Source organism: Mustela nivalis (genome assembly GCF_964662115.1).
Source record: "Mustela nivalis genome assembly, contig: HAP1_SCAFFOLD_813, whole genome shotgun sequence".
Lineage (NCBI taxonomy): Eukaryota > Metazoa > Chordata > Mammalia > Carnivora > Mustelidae > Mustela > Mustela nivalis.
This window is the reverse complement of record NW_028135851.1, coordinates 160,220-182,068: the sequence shown is the minus strand read 5'-3', so window position 1 is coordinate 182,068 and position 21,849 is coordinate 160,220. Positions and strand designations below refer to the sequence as shown.

The following is a 21,849-nucleotide window of genomic DNA, read 5'->3' as shown; positions in this document are numbered from 1 at the left end:
CCTGGGATCGAGACCCGCATCTGGCTCTCTGCTCAGCAGGGAGCCTGCTTCCTCCTCTCTCTCTGCCTGCCTCTCTGCCTACTTGTGAGCTCTGTCAAATAAATAAATAAAATCTTAAAAAAAAAAAAAAAAACAACATGCCACAGCTATGGGATTTGACCTAAAATTCACCTGTATCTCAGCTCCGGAACTCTTTTTCCTCAATTCCATGTTAGATGAAGCCAGACCACACCATGTCTTCACTGTGTGGCACTGGAAATATATTTCAAATTCCAACTATTTACATTTTAGTCTAAAAGCCCTATCCAGCTGTCTGTGATCCCTTAGAGACTAAAAATTTAACAATTACAATCATTCTTTTACTTTGGAGCCTTCAGTGTATGTCTCATTTTTTTTTTTAAAGACACTTTTTTTTAAGACTTTATTTATTTGACAGAGAGATCACAAGTAGGTAGAGAGGCAGGCAGAGAGAGAGAGGAGGAAGCAGTTTCCCGCTGAGCAGAGAGGCCGATGCGGGGCTCGATCCCAGGACCCTGAGATCATGACCTGAGCCGAAGGCAGAGGCTTTAACCCACTGAGCCACCCAGGCACCCCGTTATACTATTCTTTTTTGTTTTTGTGAACATTTGAAAACTGCCATCATAAAAGGTTCTAAAAACCTAAAAAACTTTAGTTTCAAAACTTTTCTTTCAATGGCAAAAAATGCAACCCACTTAATATGGAATTCAAGTGCTTTAATCCAAAAGTATCCAGTCTCTAACATCAGAAATAAAACCTCTAAAACATACATTTTGGAAATATGATGGATTTTGTTAGAGGAACCTATTGGGTAATGTTCAAAAACGCCTGCCTTCCAAGAGACAAGTAGAGACCTACTTGTGTTCCATGAGAACACTGGGTATCTACTAGTCCCTATTTACCCAAACTCATGTCTTTAAAGAAAGCTGCAGGAAATCACTTTGAGGGATCAAAATATCTTTGTTTCCCAGGCTTAAAACCAAGATAGCCACTTCGCAAATGACAGAATGAAGTACCTTGTAAAATGCAGTTAGAACAGAGTCCTCTCTTACTGGAATCCCAGGGAGCGGGACTGGAATACCATTGAAATTATCCACATCGATCCTGGGCTTGAGATAGGCCAAACTGTTCATGCATGTAGTGAACCACTCAGCCCTTCCAATCAAAAGGAAAATAAAACTTCTAATCCATCCTCTACCCATGGTCATTGGATGCAACTCAATTAAAGCAATGTTAACCAGAATTCTAGAAACAGAAACCGGCCATTAAGAGTGGCAAGACTTTTTTATTTCCTACCCCACCCCAAGTTCATATCTGCAGGATATGAACACATTAATTTAACCTAATGGTGAACGTGTTCCCGTCCGCCAACATTTCCCTAAAGGTTTCATTGGGCAAGGAACTCTTTATCAAGGCCTAGACTAACACAGAAGTATCTTAGCTACACATGGTCTTCCTGCTGCTACTAGCCCAGTTTCGGGGCAGTATTTATCTCGCTTCGTAAGAACAAGGTGCTTTCTCAACAGGAGAAAACAAAAATCCACCTCACAGTCTAGTCAGGGGCAAAGCAGGGAATACAAACTTGTCCCACTTCAAAGCACAAGGCCTATCTGTCACTAACTAAACAGCAACCCCAGCCCAAGTGACAAAGGAAGCTTTCTTCCCTATTATTGTTTGAAACAATCACAGGCTATTTGTTCATATTAATTAGCTTATATCTAGTATTAGGCAGCCTTGATTAGAAAAATGCTCTTTGTTACCAAATGAATAGAGGAAAACAAAACCAAAAGCTTTTTTTTTTTTTTTGCAATTGTTTTTTTTTTTTTTTTGCCTTAGAAAAGGATTGTCAGGATTCTCACACTCGAAGGTGGGTTCATCTTTACATAGGTCCCTGAATTCAGTCTAAAAGAATGCGAGTGGATATGCCAGGCGATACCAGGCTAGGCTGATGGAAGGAACTGCTCATTTGGCCTTGTCTGAGGAGATGGTGTATTTCAATTACTTTCACTTTCTCTGAACCTGGAGAAAATCTGGGAGAGTAGACATCCATACAGACTCCTGAGCGAGGGCAAGTCAGCCTGGGACTAAAATCTGACTGCACAAATTACATGTGAAGAACAGATGTACATACAGATCATCAGAAGGCATGTCGTTGACCAGAGGACCTGGGAACAAAGTGACCCAGGGACGTGCAGCTCTCCAGGAGTGTAAGCTCCCTCTCCCTGGGACCTAAGCTGATAGTTTACTGCTGACTCCTTCCAGGTGGACTTGGGTTCCTCCAACAATCCGAGGCTGCTTGTTCCCAGCACATACTAAGAATAATGGGACCTGCTACCTTCATTGAGATCAATTAATGAACTTGTTCAATAGAACTATCAAAAGTCAGGGTCTGAAGCCAGCCCCATGACTCCAAAGCTACACACGCTTCAAGACTGATGTTTAATTCTTCTATGTAGCTTGCGAGGCACTGTAAGAATCTTCTCCGACCTTGTAACCTAACCCATCTCCCTCCTCTACAACCAGAAGTAGGCTGATAAATACCTAACAATGGGCCCTTAAGAGTCAAGAACTGTGTTTGCCAATTTCCCTGGTTAAAGACTCCACCCGGGCTGAATGCAAGCTACAAGCATGAAGTCAGCTGGCTCGCACGGTTCCTGAAAATGTTAACAGTTGGATCTCAGGAGCTGGCAGAGCTGGCCTGAGCACATCTGTGCTTACCACCTCACACCCCAGCAGACGGCAGCTATCCTGAACGGACCCCCCAAATGCTGGGCTCTCGCTCTCCCCTTGGGACATTCGACACTCACACGTGCTCCTTTTCCTCCCTTGTCCAAGTAAGGACAGATCAGCTCCCAGCCTGGCGGTTCTCCTTCCAGAAGCCTTCCCTGATCCTGCAGATCTTTCCTGGCTGCTTTACTTTTCTCCTAACGTCCCCATACTTCTCTCCTAGCAGGTGTGACACTGGTCTCTAATATTTTGTTTCCCCATCTGCACATTTCCCACTACATTTCTAAACCCTGCAGGGCAAAAGCCTTGTTTCTTTTATTTATTCTTGGACTCCCCAGGCCTGCCCACAGCGAGTGTGCTCAACACTGTTAACTAAAGTGTACTGAGTCCTCGGTGCCAGACTTTGTTCTAAGTTTCAGACATATTATCTCATTTCATCCTTAAAACAATCCTATGAAGCTGGCTCTGTAATTTTTATGGGCATTTTGCAGGTAAGGAAACACCTCACAGGGCAGAAACCTTTCTCCCACCCCCACAGGCTCAGGCAATAAACGCTGAGCCAGGATTTAAACCCCAGGCAGTGGACGGGAGAGCCCTTGCACATCTAGCCCAGGGTTTGACTTTTTGCTGCCCCCCACCCACCCCCGCCACTGGTAATTCTCAACAAGAAAACTTACTATATTTAAATTCTCCCCAATGAGTGAAATTAAATACTAAGCGACAGGATGTCATCAGGTAGGGTTAAACTTTAGGAGGGCTTTTTCTGTCTCCCAAGATCCAATTTTTGCACTCTGGGGGAAAACATCACCCCCACTGACAATGTGTGTTCTAGACTTTTCACTATGCGCTTACATTAATGTATCCTACAGTCGTCCCTCAAAACATACGATCTTGGTTTACGGTTTGAATGATATCTTCCTGAATGAGTCTGCATTTTACTTTCTTTTTCCTCCGTCAGGTATCTTAGGGAGAGAGAACTGTGTTGAGATATGTACTTACCATTTTTCTAATTGCTTCATGGTACTTAAATCATAACAGCACGCCTGAACTGTCGCTCTGCTATCGGATATTCAGAAAGTTTTGTACTTCTTGACCTTCAACTAGTGCTTCAGTGAGTAAATACCTTAATGCACGTCTCCTTGGGCTCATCTACACGTGTTTTTCTAATGCAGTTACTGAGATGGGAAGAGGGTATATGGAAAGGGAAAGAATTTTAATAGATGCTATCAAAGTACTCTCCGGAGTGACTGCACCAATTTACCTTCCCACAGAGGATTTACAAGAGCCTTATTTTCCCCAAGTGTTTGTATTCAATACAACATCTTTCTACCTTGGGTGGTGTTAAACATTTTAATTAAATGAGTCACTAAGAAATACTTCTCCGGCTTGCCAGCTGATAGTAGCTTGTGTAAGAGCATAGAGGCGTGCGGATAAGATGCTCCTCTGGGAGATGCTGACGGAAGCAACAGCCAGACAGAGGGGCTGAAATCCTTGCCCAGAAAACCGGAGCTAGGGCCTACCTCACTTCACCAGAGGCTCAGAATGGCTGCTGCATGGGGACTGCCACAGCGGACTCTGACAGGGCAACCTCGGGGAACGGGTGCTCGGTCTCACTACACCCTTACAAGGTCTCTGCAGCACTAAAAATCCGACTGAGGGCAATGGAAACCAAACAGCCCAAGTCAATGAAATGCTGGAAAAGCAAGATCCATTTACCAGAAAGAGAAATACACACATGATGGTGGTAACAATAAACTTTCTGGAAAATATCAAATGCTTTAAAATCTTAAAAATAACAGGAGGACTTTATCCAGATGACAAATTCCAAGGTCTTTTTTTTTTTTAGAAGAGACAAAAATCACTTCAATATACATGAAGTAAAAGTGCTCTTTTCCCCCACCCCACCCTCCACCTCCGGCATCTTGGCTCTTCCCTCCACATATCCCTAACTTGAAATACCTACAGAAGCCAGGGGCCTGGAAAATGATACAGAACCAAAAAAAAAAAAAAAAGGGTGGAAAAACATTCTGTATCACCAAGATTTAAACTTCAAACAATATGGTTCTTTTTTCAAAGGTATACTTTTTTCTTAACCTTGGCTTACAAATGATTATCACAAATGAGATGAGGAAGGCCACACTCTAAAAGGAGGGGCGGAAGACAGGGAAGAGCAGATGGGAAACTAACTGTTGAGCCCCTGCTACGTGCTCCGCTTATCTGCTATCGCTTAATCCAGAGAACCATCCCGCAAAGCCTGGTGGCACGAGGAGAGGTCGAAGCTGAGCGAGGTCAGCATGACCCAGGCCATCCAACCACCGGGATGTGACTTCCGGCCCAACGCTCGCAAAGGCTGTTTCCCCACTACACCACACTGCCAGTTAAAACGGAAAAGGTCCAATTACTACTCTAATAGATCAGACTGTAAAATCATCTGCAGGCTATGTTCTTGCCACGTGACTGCTGTTCACTGGACAGGAAAAATAACGCATGACTACGGTTCACAAGTTTCGGGAGGGGCCTCTTCTTTGCAAAGCTCCTAGAACAGGTCAAGGCAAAACAGTAATTAGAGGAAGCAGACAATGAGACTGCATTCAGAAAACTTCTAAGAGGAGATCTGGCCTGAGCTATTTCATTAAAACCCTAAAAAAAGCCAAGAGAGGGAAAGTGGCAGGATTTGCCTTCAATGGTCTGGACAGGGATGCCTCTAGGAACAGACAGACATTCAGAGCACTGAAAACGAAAACCCCTCCGCACGGAGGCTGGTCCTCTGTCATCACCTGCTCATTGTTCCAGCTGCTTCGAACTCAACAGCACCTCCCCCACGAAAGCACCGTTATCCAAATGCCCACTAAATGATCATGACAAGGTTTCATCCCGTCCCTAGAGTCAGACGCGCCTTCTGAAACTCAATTTAAATATCTGGTACAATTAAGATTAGTGCAGACTTACGCCAGGTTGAATCACTTACCTGGGGTTGTGAATTTAGAGGGCTGGAAGTGGACGCAGCAGCCATGGCAGCTCCGTAGTTGTGGGCAGTGACCAGCCCCCAGCACAGCCGTGCCACACACAGGAGTCAGGTCACGTTAGCTGTTGATCAGATCACAGTCATGCTAGGAGGAACTGTGTACCTGGAAAAGGGCAGGAAAATCCACAATTAGCCTGAAAGGACTAGGCGTGGGAGTCAAGTACCACTGGCCAGAGGAAGCAAAAGTCCCCGTGCCACATACCAACTCCAAGCTTAATGAAAGAACCCAGAAGACAGCATCGCACAACTCAGAGCCAGGACTCCCATCCCACTCAGCCAAATCATGTCAGGTTGATGTATTTTCAGAAATCGGAATCCAGCTGTCCTTGCTGGCTAGATGTTTTGAGGAGGCCATTTCAAGCTGTAAAGCTGGGGACGGTGGGCCCAAGGGAGACACCACTCCATCATTCAAAAACAAAGGACCCACGATCGGTAACTGCCAGTTTAAATACAAAGGGCAAAGAGAATAATACCACCGAGTGTCTTAAAGACCACCCAGTTCCAGTATACCCATTTGGAGATGGAAAACTGAGGTGTGGAGAAGACACTACGGTCATACATTTCATTAACGACAGAAGCAGGACTGGAGCCACAATCGAACCCCAGTCTCGTATGGATTATAAGACAGTGAGTATGTTCCATGATCACATTTCCTCAGGAAACTGAGTTACCGCTAAAATTAAAGAAAGGGAAGACATTCCAAAGTGATAGGAGTCAGTTACAAGAATGAATCAAGAACTCCAACTGCTGGCTTCATTCATCTTGCCCATGAGTGGGGAAGAGTGCATTTCTACAGCTTTCTTGACATCCTTGGAGAGAGGATGCTAGGTAGACACAAAACAGTAACAAGCCTTCTGTTACTCAAAAAGATATTGAATTCTCTGCAGTAAAGGGTGGTCCCCAGTTCTGTCTGAAGACCGAAGTGATTGTTTCCACACTATAATTCGATCCGTGGGGAAACTGTTTTCATTGTTACGAATTTAAGAAAAGTCTTCCCTTCTAAGTTCTCATGTTTAGGTTGTTTTCGGGCCACCTAACAGTACCCTTTCTTTTATTCAAAAGATATTTATTGAACATCTACAGTGAACCAGGGGCATAACGAATCAAACTGAGCAGCCCCTGACCTCAGGGAGCTCTTGTCTGGAAATATCCTTTCTCGTTTCACCAGCATGCAAGGTGATACTCAACACTTCTCAACTACTGGAAGATGATACTTTCCATTATAGCAGAAGTAAAGATTTAACTCTTGAGCTGCACATCTAACCCAAGCCTTCTGAATACCGAATTCTCTGGCACCACTCTGTATCAGCTGGATGATGCCAGGCAAATCGCAAAATCTCACAACTGTGTCCCAAGAAATAACCGAGGTTCTATGAGCCTGAAGTTCTGACTTTTATCCCATCTTTGCATATTACCCTTCATCCTAAAGTTTCAATTGCTTTAGGTTTTGTTTAGAACTATGGCTCCTTCTTTCTTTGTCTTCTCTGTTATAGGGATTACAGCTATTAACAGGTAAGGAGTAAAGCTGTCCAACTATTTTGGTATACAACACTTAACGCTAAATTCTTCAGGTGCCCTAATGTTCTCCTTAATCCTCGCTTTAGGGGAGAGGAAAAAAAAAAAAAAAAGACCATTGTTCATCATACTGTGACTCTAAGTAAACAGCCTGGGAGAAAGGTGTATGTACAGGGGAGTGGGAGTGCCTTTGGGCTTGAACGCCAAGCCTCCACTGAGAAAATTACAGGACACCCATGGTGCGCTGTTTTGTACTGAACTTATTCCCGGCATCATTTGTGTCCATCCCTACTTTTTTAAAAAAATTTTTCCTCTTTCCTTCTCATGTGTTTATAATTCATATTGTCTTACTTTATCATATGTGGGGTGGACAGATGTATATATAACCAAACAGGCAAAGTGAGATTCTATTCTTAAAATAAGCAGGCAAGTGAGATTGTATTCTTACAGACTCACACACTGTGTGCTCGGGTCCAATATCTAAGCTAAGTCATTTAGCAATACGACGTTAAAAGATTTTTCAATATTGAGAGTACAGGGAATTGCCTGAAAGATGACTAGAGAGCAGCTAGCCTGTGGTGGGGAAAAGGATATAGAAGTGGAGGTGGCAAATATGCCTGGTGGCATCACTGCCAACCAGCAAAGGGGGCAGGCAAGACACTGGGATTTAATGAAAGCCTAGGAGATGCTGAGCACTGAGAAACTCATTCCGCATACCGTTTGAGGCACAGGGTGTCACCTCATTTCACGGACAAGGACCCTGAGACTGTAAAAGTTTGTGTAGCATAGGTAGCCAAAGCCACACATCCCGGACACGAGGGAGAGGACACCTGTCCAGGCCCCACTCCAGGGCCATGCTCTTTCCACAGACCAGTCCTCCTCCCCAACTCATGTGAACATAAATTAAGGACAGAAAGTGCTTAGGCTTGAAGAACAAATTTCAGATGCTCCTGAAGAAAGCAGGATGTAAGCCAGAGGCCCTGCAGAGTAACCAACTTCCCCAAACTCTGAAACAGAGAACCCTGGGCTGCTGCTCTCATTTGTGGAAAACGGCAACGAGGCATTCCTAATTTTGATTTATGTCACATACCCTTGAGATACGTAAGAGAGAACCCAGATTCTTAGTCTCCTATTTTCAAGAAGCAAGCAAGAAAATAAGGCAGAAAGTTAACTGCCTTCTCTAATGCATTTCAGACGTATCAAGTTGTGAGGCTTCTGTGGAACCTATTCTGACATGACAGGAGCCCTTTATGAAATGGCACACGGTCACTTAACTCCAAAAATACGAGGGCTAAGCGATACTACCACAAAGGGTATAAATCAGGTCTCTTGTGGGAGTGAAGTCCTAAAACTACATTTATAAAACCTATGTACTTCCCAGCTTATTTACCAAACTGCACAGATCATGGGGGAACTAGACAAGATAAGAGGACATCCTAAATACTAACATTCAGTCCCTACCCAAGTAAGCCACCTCCCTGTGACATGCTAGTCCCCTGCTGTCCCAGAGCCTCGCAACGCCAACCATAGCATCGCACCGAATTTCGGAAGAAATTAATCCCTCTTTGAACTCCTCCAAATACCTGGTTGCCTGTCCTGTAGTTCTTCCAATGGGCCACCAATCCAGCTCTCCACTCCCTTCACTTGAGCTGGAACACTGTGCCCCAGCTACAGAGAGCCACGGAGTGAAGGGGGTTGGCCCCACTGACCCCAGCTGCCCTTGGGTCATTATTGTTGCTCTCCCCCGCCCCTTCTCTACTTCACTTAATTCTCCATTCTAGGCATCTCTTCTGATCTCTACCATTCTTCCCCAAACCGCAAACCGCTTCTCATGCCCTTCACTTGCAGAAGATCAGCTGTCACTTACTTATTTACTGGCCCATTCATCTACTCCTCTATAGTCATTGGGTATGAATTAACTCATTATCCCTCCCTCCGATTCAAAACAGATGTACAAAATACAATTCCTAAGTAAGAAAGCTACATAGGCTCCTTCCTCCGCGCCACATTACCAGAGAAATCACCAAGTGACTCTAAGAACAGGAAATATCCTGAATCAGCCCTAGAAGCCCGGCTATTGCTTGAATTTTCAGAAAAATATTCTAGGAAGAATCAACATGAGAGGCTGACAGGAGGACTAAGGAACAACATTGCCTTCATGTGAAATCACACTGAATGGACAGAAAATAAGCAAATGAGACCCCAACAGATTCATAATGATACTCCTAGTTCAGAGGGATGAGGGGTGGAGGGAATGAAGCCAGGAGGCACTGGAGCACCTTCCCAATACACTCACTCCTTAGATGGGGTTCCTGGCTTCAACTGAGCAAGTCATCTCTGGCTGTATTTACTTCTGATTTACATATGGCCATGATGACTGCCCCAGAAAACATGTAAGGAAAAACATTACCAGCTGGCCTCTGACATGGGCTTGCCAAGTGACAAAGACCTTACTAAGTGCCACCCCAAATACCTAAAAGAAAAGTCTTTGGTTCTGAGGCAAACTCCCCTTTGTTTACTTCTGCAGCTGATGCTGGCTCCTTCTCTAGGCCTCACAGGAAGATGAATTTCTAACTGGCAAATTAATGTACTATAAATCTAACCATTTTCCTTTATCTGGACTTGAGTCCAACAGTGACTCATTTCAGTCTCTTGAAAGAATACAGGGTAATACCGGATACTCGATATGCATAGACTTCCCTCCCTATGGATAAGCAACAGAGAAAAATCCAAATCCACCAGGCAAATGAAAAATATTATGGCTCAAGAGAAGGGAAGATTCTAGGATCAGAGCAAGTATTTACGTAAGGAATGGGGGTACTATGTTAAGAAAAAAACTTTTAAACTCTCGAGGTCAGAAGGAGTCTGCATTAACCAAAAAGAAAAAAGAAAAAAATCTGAATTACGAACTTGAATGAAGGCAGTCGATATAGCAGAAAACAAAAACATAAAGTAAAAGGCGGTTTTCCAGAAGGAGAAGATAGATCAGAGCTTGGTGGGGGAGGGGCTTACATGGGTAAAGATTTCAAAGTTTCTATCCCCAAAACTAACAGATGAATGAAAAATACCAAAGGGGGGAAGAAAGAAGTCATCCCTGCTACAACCAGGAAAGAATACATTAATGTTTAAAGCTTTAGAAAAGCGTTACATATAAATAAAGACGTTTAGATGAAGTAGGAAAAAATGCCAGACTTTAAATCTGTGTATCCTTCCACAGGGAACTCTTTTTAGTCTGGCAGAAACCAAGTAGAAAAAAATACTCTGAACCTCAAACCTGGAGGAACAAGATGTGAGATAGGAAGGTCAGAGCTAGAGGTTGTCTTTCTTGGTATGTATTCCCCCTACCAGAGCAAAACAGCATTGCGAGCCAGCCTTATAGCATCAAAGGACTAATGTTCTCTGGATTCTAAGCAGATGAAAATGTAACAACAGTAACACCAGAAAGATAACATTGCACCCACTGAAACAAACACAGGATACTTAACAAATGCTAATTCAAAATGCAGTAGAAAGACTGAAATATCAGGTTTTAAGAAACTTGCCCAAAATGTAGAGCCAAAAATGCAAAGGAAAATAGAACGGTAAGAAGGAAAAGGTAGTGGATAGTCCAGGAGATCCAAGGGCTCAAGAAAAGCAATTCCAGAATGAAAGAAACAAGGAAATGGGAGGAGGAGGGTCACATAACTCAAAACATTTCCTAAAACAGAAAAGTCATAAATTTGTTGACTATTAGAATCCACTGAGTACCTACCTGCCCGATTCAACTGATTTTAAAATGTCCACATTAAGCATATGATTACAAAAATGTTTTAAATGGTAGAGATAGAAAAAAATCCCATGGCCAATCAGAAATTGGGGGTGGGTGGTGCAGATAAACAAAGAATTAGGGATCAGATAGTCTTTAGACTTCTCAACAGCAACCTGGAAGCCAGAAGACAATGAGGCAAGCCATTTACAACCTACAATTGTATTGGAGGATGTTCTTCAGCAAAACAGGGAAGGAAAATAAGAAAATAAAAGGCATGTAATACAGAAACAGGAGTTCAATACAGGAGAAAAAGCAAAGGCGTGTCTGGCATCATTGAGAAATGCGATCCCTGACTGACAGGTGATGGGACTCAAAAAGCAGCTTTGGCAAAGTAACTGTCCGTCTGGATACATCGAGAGCAGACTTCTAGAACTAACATTATTTAGGACTGAATGAGTACACAGAACACAAACATAAAAAAGAAAGATTAAAACTTTGGAGGATTTGCAGAAGAGGAGAAGGACTCCTAGAATTCTAGACAGCTCCACTATCAACATGAACAAGGTCACGATGGCATTAACACTCGGGAATGAAGGGCCCTAATCAAAATCATGACCTGTATTAGGACAAAGAGGTACAGGATGGGAATGTGTGTATGGCATACCTTCCCCGTGGGACAGCTAGCAATATTCAAAACTGATATACCAAAAAGTACAAGTAAAGATCTTAGAGATCTTAGAGATACAATGAAAATACTGAACAAAGCCACTAAAATGAATGAAAATGCTGTTTACAGTGAAGGTAAAATGGTAGCCAGAGAAGAGCTCCTTTTCTTAAGCAAGTCTCCGAACAGCTACTTGACAATTAAAGTTACAAACATGCAGCAAAAAATAAAAGCAAAAGAAAAAATAGTCTCACTGCTGACACTACAAATTTAAAACTACAGCAGGCAGAAGAATTACAACAGAAAACCAAGTGGATGCCATGGAAGAGGGGCTTGAGAAAAACCACATGTACTTATAGAATTTACTAGACCGATTAGACAGTATGGCTATGGAGCACAGAAAGAAGAGAGTCAATATAAGAATAATTGGTAGATCTGAGGACAAACGGCACTTTAGTTACTTAAAAATACAAGCACATTTTTCTTAAAAGATGTAGAAAATTTAAAGAGCTTACTACAACACAAACAACAATAGAAAAAAAAAACAAGGTGCATTAAATCAAAATTAAGAACTTCTGTGCAAAGGACACAATCAAAAGTAAAAATACAGTCCATGGAATCAAAGAAAATATTTGCAAATCCTAAATCTAAAAAAGAGTTAATATCCAGAATATATAAAGAACTGCTACAACTCAACAATAAAATCAAACACTTAAAAAATGAACAAAAGACTTGAACAAACTTTCTCCACATACAGATGGCCAAAAAGCACCATGACAAGATAGTCAACATCACCAATTGTTAGGGAGATGCACATCGAAACCACAATGAGATAGCACCTCACCGTTAGAACGGTTGCTAACCAAAAAAGCAGAAAATAAGTATTGGCAGGGATGTGAAGAAATCGAAATCTTTATCTTACTGCTTGTGTACTATGTACTAATGTGTACACTACATACTAATACCAGTAGTAGTATTATGTACTACCGGTAACATGGCTCAGCTCCTATCGAAAACAGGATGGGGGTTCCTCAAAAAGTTAAGAATGGAATCATCATATGACCCAGCAATTCCACTTCTGGATATATCACCAAAAGAACAGAAAGCAGGGTGTCAACAGAGATATTTGTATACCCATGTTCCAACCAGCATTATTCACAATAGCCAAAAAGTAAAAACAACTCCAGTGCCCATCAGCAAGTGAATGGAGCAATGAAGTGGTAGTAAATACGAGGGAATATCACTAAGCCTTCTAAAGAAGAAAATGCTGACCCAGATTACAACCCGGATAAACCTTGAGGGCATTAGCTGAGCGAAATAAGCCAGTAACGAAAAGATAAACCCTTCGTGATTCCACTCATACACGGTACCTAAAGCAGTCAGATTCACAGAGACAGAAAGCAGAAGGGTAGCCAGCAGCAGCTGTGTGGAGGAGGAAATGGGGTACCGCGTTTCAGTTTGGCCAAATGAAGAGTTCGGGAGATCTGCTGACCAGCAATGGGAACATACCTAACAGTATTCAAACCTGAAAACAGGTAAGACAGTGAATTTTATCTTAGGTATCTGCTACCACAATTAAAAGGGGGAAAACAGAGAGCTCACCACCTTCCAGGGACACTATGGGGTAAATGACCTACAACTGAAGCACTAAGTTAAGTTAGTGAACCACAAGGGTTAAACCATTCCCATTAAAATAAACATCAAGGCGGGGCAGTGGGTAGGGGCTGTACATAGCCACCATCATCCTGACCACAACAGATAAGACAGGAACAAATTTCATGGTTTTGTCAGAAATACAGAATGACTCAAAAAGTATATGTTTAGGGCGCCTGGGTGGCTCAGTGGGTTAAAGCCTCTGCCTTCCGCTCAGGTCATGGTCCCAGGGTCCTGGGATCGACCCCTGCACCGGGCTCTCTGCTCAGCAGGGAGCCTGCTTCCCCCTCTCTCTCTGCCTGCCTCTCTGCCTACTTGTGATCTCTGGCTGTCAAATAAAAAAATAAATTCTTAAAAAAAAAAAAAGTAGGGACGCCTGGGTGGCTCAGTTGGTTAAGCAGCTGCCTTCGGCTCAGGTCATGATCCCAGCGTCCTGGGATCGAGTCCCACATCGGGCTCCTTGCTCCGCAGGGAGCCTGCTTCTCCCTCTGACTCTGCCTTCCACTCTGTCTGCCTGTGCTCGATCTCGCTCGCTTTCTCTCTGACAAATAAATAAATAAAATCTTTAAAAAAAAAAAAAAGTATATGTTCACCCAAACTGTCATCTACTTGCAATAGCAAGAACAAGGCACTTTTATTAAATATAATTGGGATATAGTTCTCGAAAAAACCCACTCAATGGTATAATGCAACTGGTCACGTGATAAATAAAAATAAGGTGCTGAGAGGAGCCTGAGCACAGGCAGGCTTTCAATGTAAACACAGAATACCTGGGATCCTAACAGGACCAAAAAATGCAATTATTGTAACTATTAAAAGCTATGTAACCGAAATGCAGATAGATGTAGTGAACTGAGAGAAAAACTCCATCAGGGCACCTGGGTGGCTCAGTCAGTTAAGCATCAGACTCTTGGTGGCAGTTCAGGTCATGATCTCAGGGTTGTAAGATCGAGCCCCGCATCGGGCTCTGCACGAGTCTGCTTTCCCTCTCCCTCCGCACCCGCTCTCCTCAGCTCACTCTCTCCAAAATAAATAAATAATTTTTTTTAAAAAAAGACTTTCAGAAAATTGCCAGAAAAAGGAAAACATTCATCACCTTTTGAGAGTTAATCAACACTCTTTTATTTCTAACGTCAATAAAAGGAGAATTTCAGGCTCAAAGAGCCAAAAAAGGAGGAATAAATGGTTGACTAAAGATCCATGGTGCATTCTTTTAGCTCGATTTCCTAGCCTTACCACTGCTTCACATAAAACCAATGAAGCAAGTGGTCCAGCTGGGATGAAGAAAGCTGTGATCATTCTCAGGGTCCATGTGCTTCCCATGCAGACTTAGAACAAAGAAATCAGAAAAGCACTTAAGAAACCGAATCGTTTCCTCATGTTTTGTTTTAAAATACCATCTCTACCTGTGGCGGCAGAAACTTTTCCTCTCTTCTTCAAAGTAACAGGCCCAAGACCTTGCTTCAATATATTTACTGAAGACAAAATGTTTCGTGTTCTTAAATCTTTTCTTTTCCTACATATAGGATCAGTTTTTCCATTTGCTTCTCCAGCTTTTCAATCAGACCTTTCACTCTACACTTGGCCTAAAAGTCTATCATTCTTTCCATATGGCACTCAGCGGACGCATTCCAAGGAAGGGATACACGCGGCCAGCAGAAGGAGAAACGAAAGTACCACCATCGCCCATTTTGACATGTATCTTATCTGTTCAGTGTCCAGCATTCTACAGATGTTAGAAACTGGCCCAAAATGATCTAAAGAAACTCACTGTTCTGATTTCAAAGAGTGCGCTGACAGGCACACTGTTTTCACTTTTGAACTTGACGGGGAGAGATCCTCTCCTGAAATGTCTCAAAATAACCAGGAATTGTCACAACACAAGTGGCAGAAAAATCTCAGAACAGCTGTCGCTACTAAAGGGGAAAGATGTGCTGCCCATCCTCTGTTTATCGTCTCAAACTCAAGCTAGTCTGTGTTACATTGCTTAGAAAATGGGGGAGAGGGGTTGTACTTTAGGAAGAGTAGATCAGGAATGGGCTAGAATTACAGCTTTCAGGGTTAGAAAACAATGAACAAGTGAGTGTGCTCCATCATGAAGGGGGAGAGAAGGGATAGGGATAAAGGAAGAAAAGTCAACTGAAAGGACAGAGAATCCTCTTGAAAGGTAGGACAAATTTCTCTTTGGATAAGAGATAGACTCGGGACGCCTGGGTGGCTCAGTTGGTTGAGCAACTGCCTTCGGCTCGGGTCATAATCCTCGAGTCCCAGGATGGAGTCCCACATCGGGCTGCCTGCTCGGCGGGGAGTCTGCTTCTCCCACTGACCTCTCTCCTTCATGCTCTCACGCTCTCTCTCTCTCTTTCTCAAATAAATAAATAAAATCTTAAAAAAAATTTTTTTAAAAAAGAGAAAGAGAGACAGACTCACTACTGCCAAGCCCCACAATGTCTAAGCTCTTGGTCTTCTTGGTATCTCATGCCATGACCCTCAGCCATTTGCACAGGGACCCAGAGTAGTGCAAAGACCAATGGGACTCAGGACTTGTATCTACGGGAAAGAAGTACCCTGACACAGAGCATGGATAAATTTTACTGAGGCATGTTTAGGGAGGGAGCCTCTGAGCTGTGCTGGAGTATTTGCAGTCCCTCAGTTTCAAGACCTGGAGAATAACAACCTCTCTAACCAAGCCTGGGGCCAAGCTAGACTCTGCCAAAAGCAGCCACTGGAGGAGATGGAAGGTATTTCCTCCTGAGAGCAAGCGTGTATTTCTCAAGTCAGAATTCCTAAATGGCCCACAACTGAAGGAATATGGACATGCATATCCACGTTAATGGAGGTAAGGAGAAGGGAAGAGGGGAAGAAAAGAGAGCAAATGGGGGGGGGGGGGCAAAGTATCCAAAGAGTTGGCCAGAATACAGAAGTCTACAGCTGTGATAAGACCAGTGACTCAGCCCAGAGTAACAGTTTGTAACAGCAAAGGGCCTGTTAACAAAGGCATCTAGGAATTCACACTGGGTAAAGAATTAATACTAAGCAAAGATTTTGCTATAAAGATGCTTGATACATTGTTGTGTATGACTGGCAAACTTTACAAACAATCTAAACACCTGATACAAGACTTGCCAAACTGAGTTACTAAAACTGTTTACATACAATTTAATTTTATATGATAAAAATTTGTATAATTTTTATACAATGAAAATTAAATTATATTGAAATTGTGTATCTATACACTGCCCGCAATTTGAAAACACATTCAAAGATAATACATACATATTTACTAAGCCCTGAAATGGTACATGGTATCACTCAGAATATCTTGTTTTGCCAGAAAGCACTCAAAGAATCATGGGGACATGTTAAAAGAACAGGGAAGTTAGTTTGAAGGGCAGTGTCTTGGCCTAAAATAAAAATTTTTAATCTTCAAAATAAAAGACAGTAACAGCTTTAAAACCATTTAAATAGAAATCCAGGAGTTGATTTTAATATAAATAAATAATAAACGGTAATGTAATGTAAATGTAATGTAAATAAATAAATAAAAATTTGGCAAGAAATGGGATATTTACATAGACCCAAACACTCTCCCACAAAATCCCATATACGTTACAAAGGAAAATCAGAAGTTTTACAGTGGAGAAGTCTGGAAGACTTTAATCAAATCTTTGAAGTAAGTATAACGGGAAATTGGAACAAATGGACTCTGTGTGCCACTGAGAGGATATGATGAGAAGAACAAAGTCTCACTTCTGTGATATTCCTGAACAAGTTTCAAAATCTGAATTTAACCAAAGGAAACATGAGCCAAACCCAAATTGAGGGATGCTCTGCAAGATAACTTTCCTATAACCTTTAATTTTAAATTTTACTTATTGAAGTAAATCTCTACACCCAATGTGGGGCTCAAACTCACAACCCTGAGATCAAGAGTCGTGGGCTCCTCTGACTGCGCCAGGCGTTCTATAATTTTTTAAAAGATCAGGTCACAAAAGGGGGGAAATAACACCGAGAAACTGTTCCCTGTTAAAAAAGACAAGACATGGTAAACGAATACAATGCAAGATTCTGGACTGGATCCTTTGCTATAAAGATTATTGAGGTAAGTTGGGGAAAGTGCAGGAGGACCTGAAAATTAGACACAATAAAGATGCTCATCTCCTAATGTGGATGGTGGCTTTGTGACTATGTGAAGAACATCCTTGTATATGGGAAATATATTCTATAGTATTTGAGGGTGTCAACATTATATCAACAAGTCACTTCTTTTTTTTTTTTTTTTTAAGATTTTTTATTTATTTATTTGACAGAGATCACAAGTAGGCAGAGAGGCAGGCGGGGGGTGGGGGGAAGCAGGCTCCCTGCTGAGCAGAGAGCCCAGTGTGGGGATCATGACCTGAACCGAAGTCAGAGGCCTTAACCCACTGAGCCACCCAGGTGCCCCTCAACAAGTCACTTCTAACTGACTCAGTGAGCTAAAAGGTCCCTTCGTACTTTTGTACTCTACTTGCAACTTCTCTGCAAGTCGGAAAGAGGAGGGAGAGGAGGAGAATGAGGAGGGGAGAAGCAGGGGCGGCAGAAGCCCCCCCATCCAAGAGAAAATGTGTTTAATTGGAAAGGAGTGTTCATGTGTCACCGTTTAACACAGGAATACACAGGCCCGAGAATAAATTGAATTTTACAAAATTTAATCTGGTTAGGAGTTACTGTTACAAATTACATGACTACCCCAGACACACATGCGTCTGACTGTAGAGAAGACAGGAAAAGAGGTCTCAGACAAACGGCTGTGTATGAGAGGCACGCTGCCAGAAGTCAAATAGGTCTTTTGAAAGAGGAGAAAAGTCTGGACCACAGCGCACAATGCAGGCAGCATCACACCATGAAGTTTTGCTTGAGTTTCAAAGCTAAAGAAGTATTATGGCACCAAAGAAATACATTTCCATGCAACACAAAACAAAGCAAAAGGCAGATGATCCACCAATGTGGTCTCAAGACGTCTTCAGTTTCCAGGCTATGGGGGACATGGGACAAGGTACCACGTTCTTTGAAGAGGGTGGATTATGAAACTTCTTCTGCCTACCAGTGAGAATAATCTCTTCCAGATGCTGTTTGGCTCTCAACGTGCTATTCAGAAATATAAACGTTTTATTTTTTTTCAAAGTTCAAGAGCCAAATAAGAAACCGCGTTTCCTTTACTAATCTCTAATTAAACTGGAGATGAGTTAGTTTAAAAAAAAATAAAAGAAAGAAAGAAAGAAAGAAAGAAAGAAAGAAAGAAAGAAAAGAAAGAAAGAAGAAAAAAATCCCGTCCATCCTAAACCTAGACCTAGACATCCTGGCCAATGTTTTGAGGAGGGAAAGAAATAATACCTGTTGAATACAATGGGAACAATGAGGCGCTTAATTTAATTTCCTTTCCTGCTTGCTGTTTCTCAGTGAGGTCCCTCCTGGCGATCTCTCTTTAAAATAGACTTCCTTAGAACAGTAAGTATGGAGGGAAATCTGAAGACCGCTAGGATTGGGGGACAGCATGAATTGTTCCTGACTGGGCGGAGGCTATGTAAATACCATTGGTTCCTGAGAATTCTCGAACATGCTTTTGCCAACTTGAAAGGTCAGTAAGGGAAGGCTGGCCTTGTTCATTAATATAACAATTTCATGAGTAACATTTTACAACATTATCATCCCCGCTGAAGAAATTAGGAATGTGGAGCAAAGGGAATTAGAGGACTCTCCTCAGTGTGCCATGATTTAGTAACTAGGAAAACAAGCAAACAAAAAAGGGGCCCCTCCCGAACTTGCGTGAATGGTATTCTAAGTCTTGTTTTCCTCTTATGAAAGGATTTTAAATGTGACAGTGGTTATCTATTTAAATTATTGTTGAAGCTGTTTATCAGGAAAGCAGCAGAAAATGGGAAGATGGTGAAGCCTTTTTACAAACTGCAGAGATAATAAAACCACCAAGTAGCCGCAGAACCCCTATGCCTGAGACGTGACCTAAAAACCAGCTGGAGACCTAAAAACAGCTGTGAGACACCACTTTAAAGGCTTCTGACCATCTAATCATCAGTCTGAAAAATGCTGTCCTACTTGTCCAGAAAAATCACAGGGGGAAATCCAAATATGTAAAGAATGGAGAGTGTCCTACAGAAAAACATCTCGCCAGTGTGAAAAGATATTATATGGCTAAGCCCAAGAGAAGAAAAAGCATGATAAAATTAAAAAGGGTATTCTGATAGAAAAGGAATCAGAAAAAGAAAAAAAAAAGTTTTGCTCAATGGATGTTACCTGAAAAATCTGGAAGAGAGAAAACCCTCCAACCACACTCAGTGGCAGAGTTTCTACCTGAACTAGGGTTTCCTGGGGCTTAAAAAAGTAAGGAGTGTTCTGTAAGGCCAGGGTTCATGTGGTTGCCGTTTTAAGCCAAGTCATGGAGATAAAATAAGCAGGCAACAGATCTATAAATCCTCTGTGTTCCGAGATTTCTTCATTCTGCACTACCGTGGCACGGGGTTCCAAATGAAGGTGGTATGCTCAGTCCACAGCCCAGAAGGGGATCCAGAGGCAACAGGAACCAGTCACCTCTCTGAAGAGCCATCCCTGTCTTCGTGGTGGCTGTGAAGGTGACCAGGATGACAAGGGAAGACTCTTCTCCTGCTGGGGCCTGATGGTTTCGTTTTGGAGCCTGATCTCAAATCCATGTTACATGAACTTCTCTCAGCTGGAGTTCATAGCACCACACTGATTTCTTTTGGCCCCAATCCTGCATTGCAGCTGTTTGTACTTATTTGAGGTATGGTGTATTTTGAAACAAAATGAACCAGATTTCCCCTACTGCCTAGGTCAGTGCCTGGTAATGAAAAACATTAACTCTTTCACAACCAGTATACTGACAACTGTAGTACGTCTATCATATATGTAAGAAGACACAAAGGAGACAGGGATCCGCTGCTGGGAGAGGTTCTCCAAATAAGCTTATTTCAAAGCCAAGGGCAGATATTATACCACTTACATAGTTTCTGGGCCCCATCCATCTCCAGTTTCAGCCAGCTTACAGGTTTTAAAAGAACAAGAGTTAAGAGTTCGAACAACTATATGCCAACAAACTGGACAATCTAGAAAAAGCAGATATATTCCTAGAAACAAACAACCTACCAAGACTGAATCATAAAGAAAAAGAAGATCTGAGCAGATCAAACACAAATACAAAGATAGAAACACAAATCAAAAACCTCCCAACCGAAAAAGGCCAGGCCTAGATAGTTCTGCTGGTGAGTTCTACCAAACATGTAAAGAAGAATTAATGCCAATCCTTTCCAAATGCTTCCCAAAACAACTGAAGAGGAAGGAATACTCCCAAATCCACTGTATGAGGCCTACATTAACCTGATGTAAAAGCCAGATAAAGATACTACAAGAAAACATAAGCCAATATCCCTGATAAACACAGGTGCACAGGGTGCCTGGATGGCTCAGCTGGATAAGCGTCTGCTTTTGGCTCAGGTCATGATCCCAGAGTCCTAGGATCAAGCCCCATGTTGGGCTCCCTGCTCAGTGGGGAGCCTGCTTCTTCCTTTCCCTCTGCCTGTCACTCCTCCTGCTTGTGCTCTCTGTCAAATAATAAATAAAATCTTTAAAAATAAAAGTGCAAAAATTCTCAAAATTTTAGCAAACCAAATTCAATAGCACATGAAAAGGATCATACAGCATGACAAGTATGATTTAACACTGCAAGTGTGGCTCAACATATGCAAATCAGTAAGTATGATACAACCACGTTAATAAAAGGTTAAAATATTGTTATCTTCTCAACAGATGCAGAAAAAGCATTTGACAAAATTTGACATCTGTTCATAATAAAAAACTCTCAACAAATTGGAACTAGAAGGAACATATCGCAAAATAATAAAGGCCACATATGACAAACTCACAACCAACATCATGTTCAACACTGAAAGGTTAAAAGCTTTCCCACTAAGATCAGGAATGAGGCAAAGATGGCCACTCTCACCGCTCCTATATTTAGTATTGGAAGTTCTAACCAAAGCAATTAGGCAAATAAACAAACAAATAAATAAATAAAAGGCTTCCAAATCAGAAAGGAAGAAAAGTTGTCTGTCTTTGCAGATGACAGGATTTGATAAATAGAAAATCTCAAAGACGCCACCAAAAAAAAGAGTTAGAATAAATTCAATAAAGTTGCAGGATATAAAATCAATACACAATCATTTCTTTCTTCACACTAACAATCAACTATATTAAAAAGAAAACAGTCCCATTTAGAATGTGTCAAAAACAATAAAATGTTTAAGAATAATTATTTGATGAAGGCATAAAGAGCTGTATGCTGAAAATTAGGAGACTGATGGAAAAATAGAAGACACAAATGGAAGATATGTGTTCATGAATAAGAACATTGTTAAAATGTCCATACTACCAAAAGCTATCAATTCAAAGCATTTTCTATCAATGTTCCAATGGCATTTTTATAGCGAT

The 21,849-nt window shown here is 41.9% G+C and overlaps 1 protein-coding gene across 6 annotated transcripts in view; it reads right to left on the bottom strand.

Moving 5' to 3' along the window:
* The window catches only part of LPAR1 (lysophosphatidic acid receptor 1), a 214,929-nt gene that overhangs the window by 69,522 nt on the left and 123,558 nt on the right, over positions 1–21,849 (bottom strand). For all 6 annotated transcript variants that reach the window (XM_082750176.1, XM_082750172.1, XM_082750174.1 and 3 more), the window contains one exon: positions 5,714–5,873. In XM_082750176.1, the coding sequence (XP_082606302.1) occupies positions 5,714–5,758 (45 nt within the window). In that variant the 5' untranslated portion in view covers positions 5,759–5,873. The remainder of the gene's footprint in view (positions 1–5,713; positions 5,874–21,849) is intronic.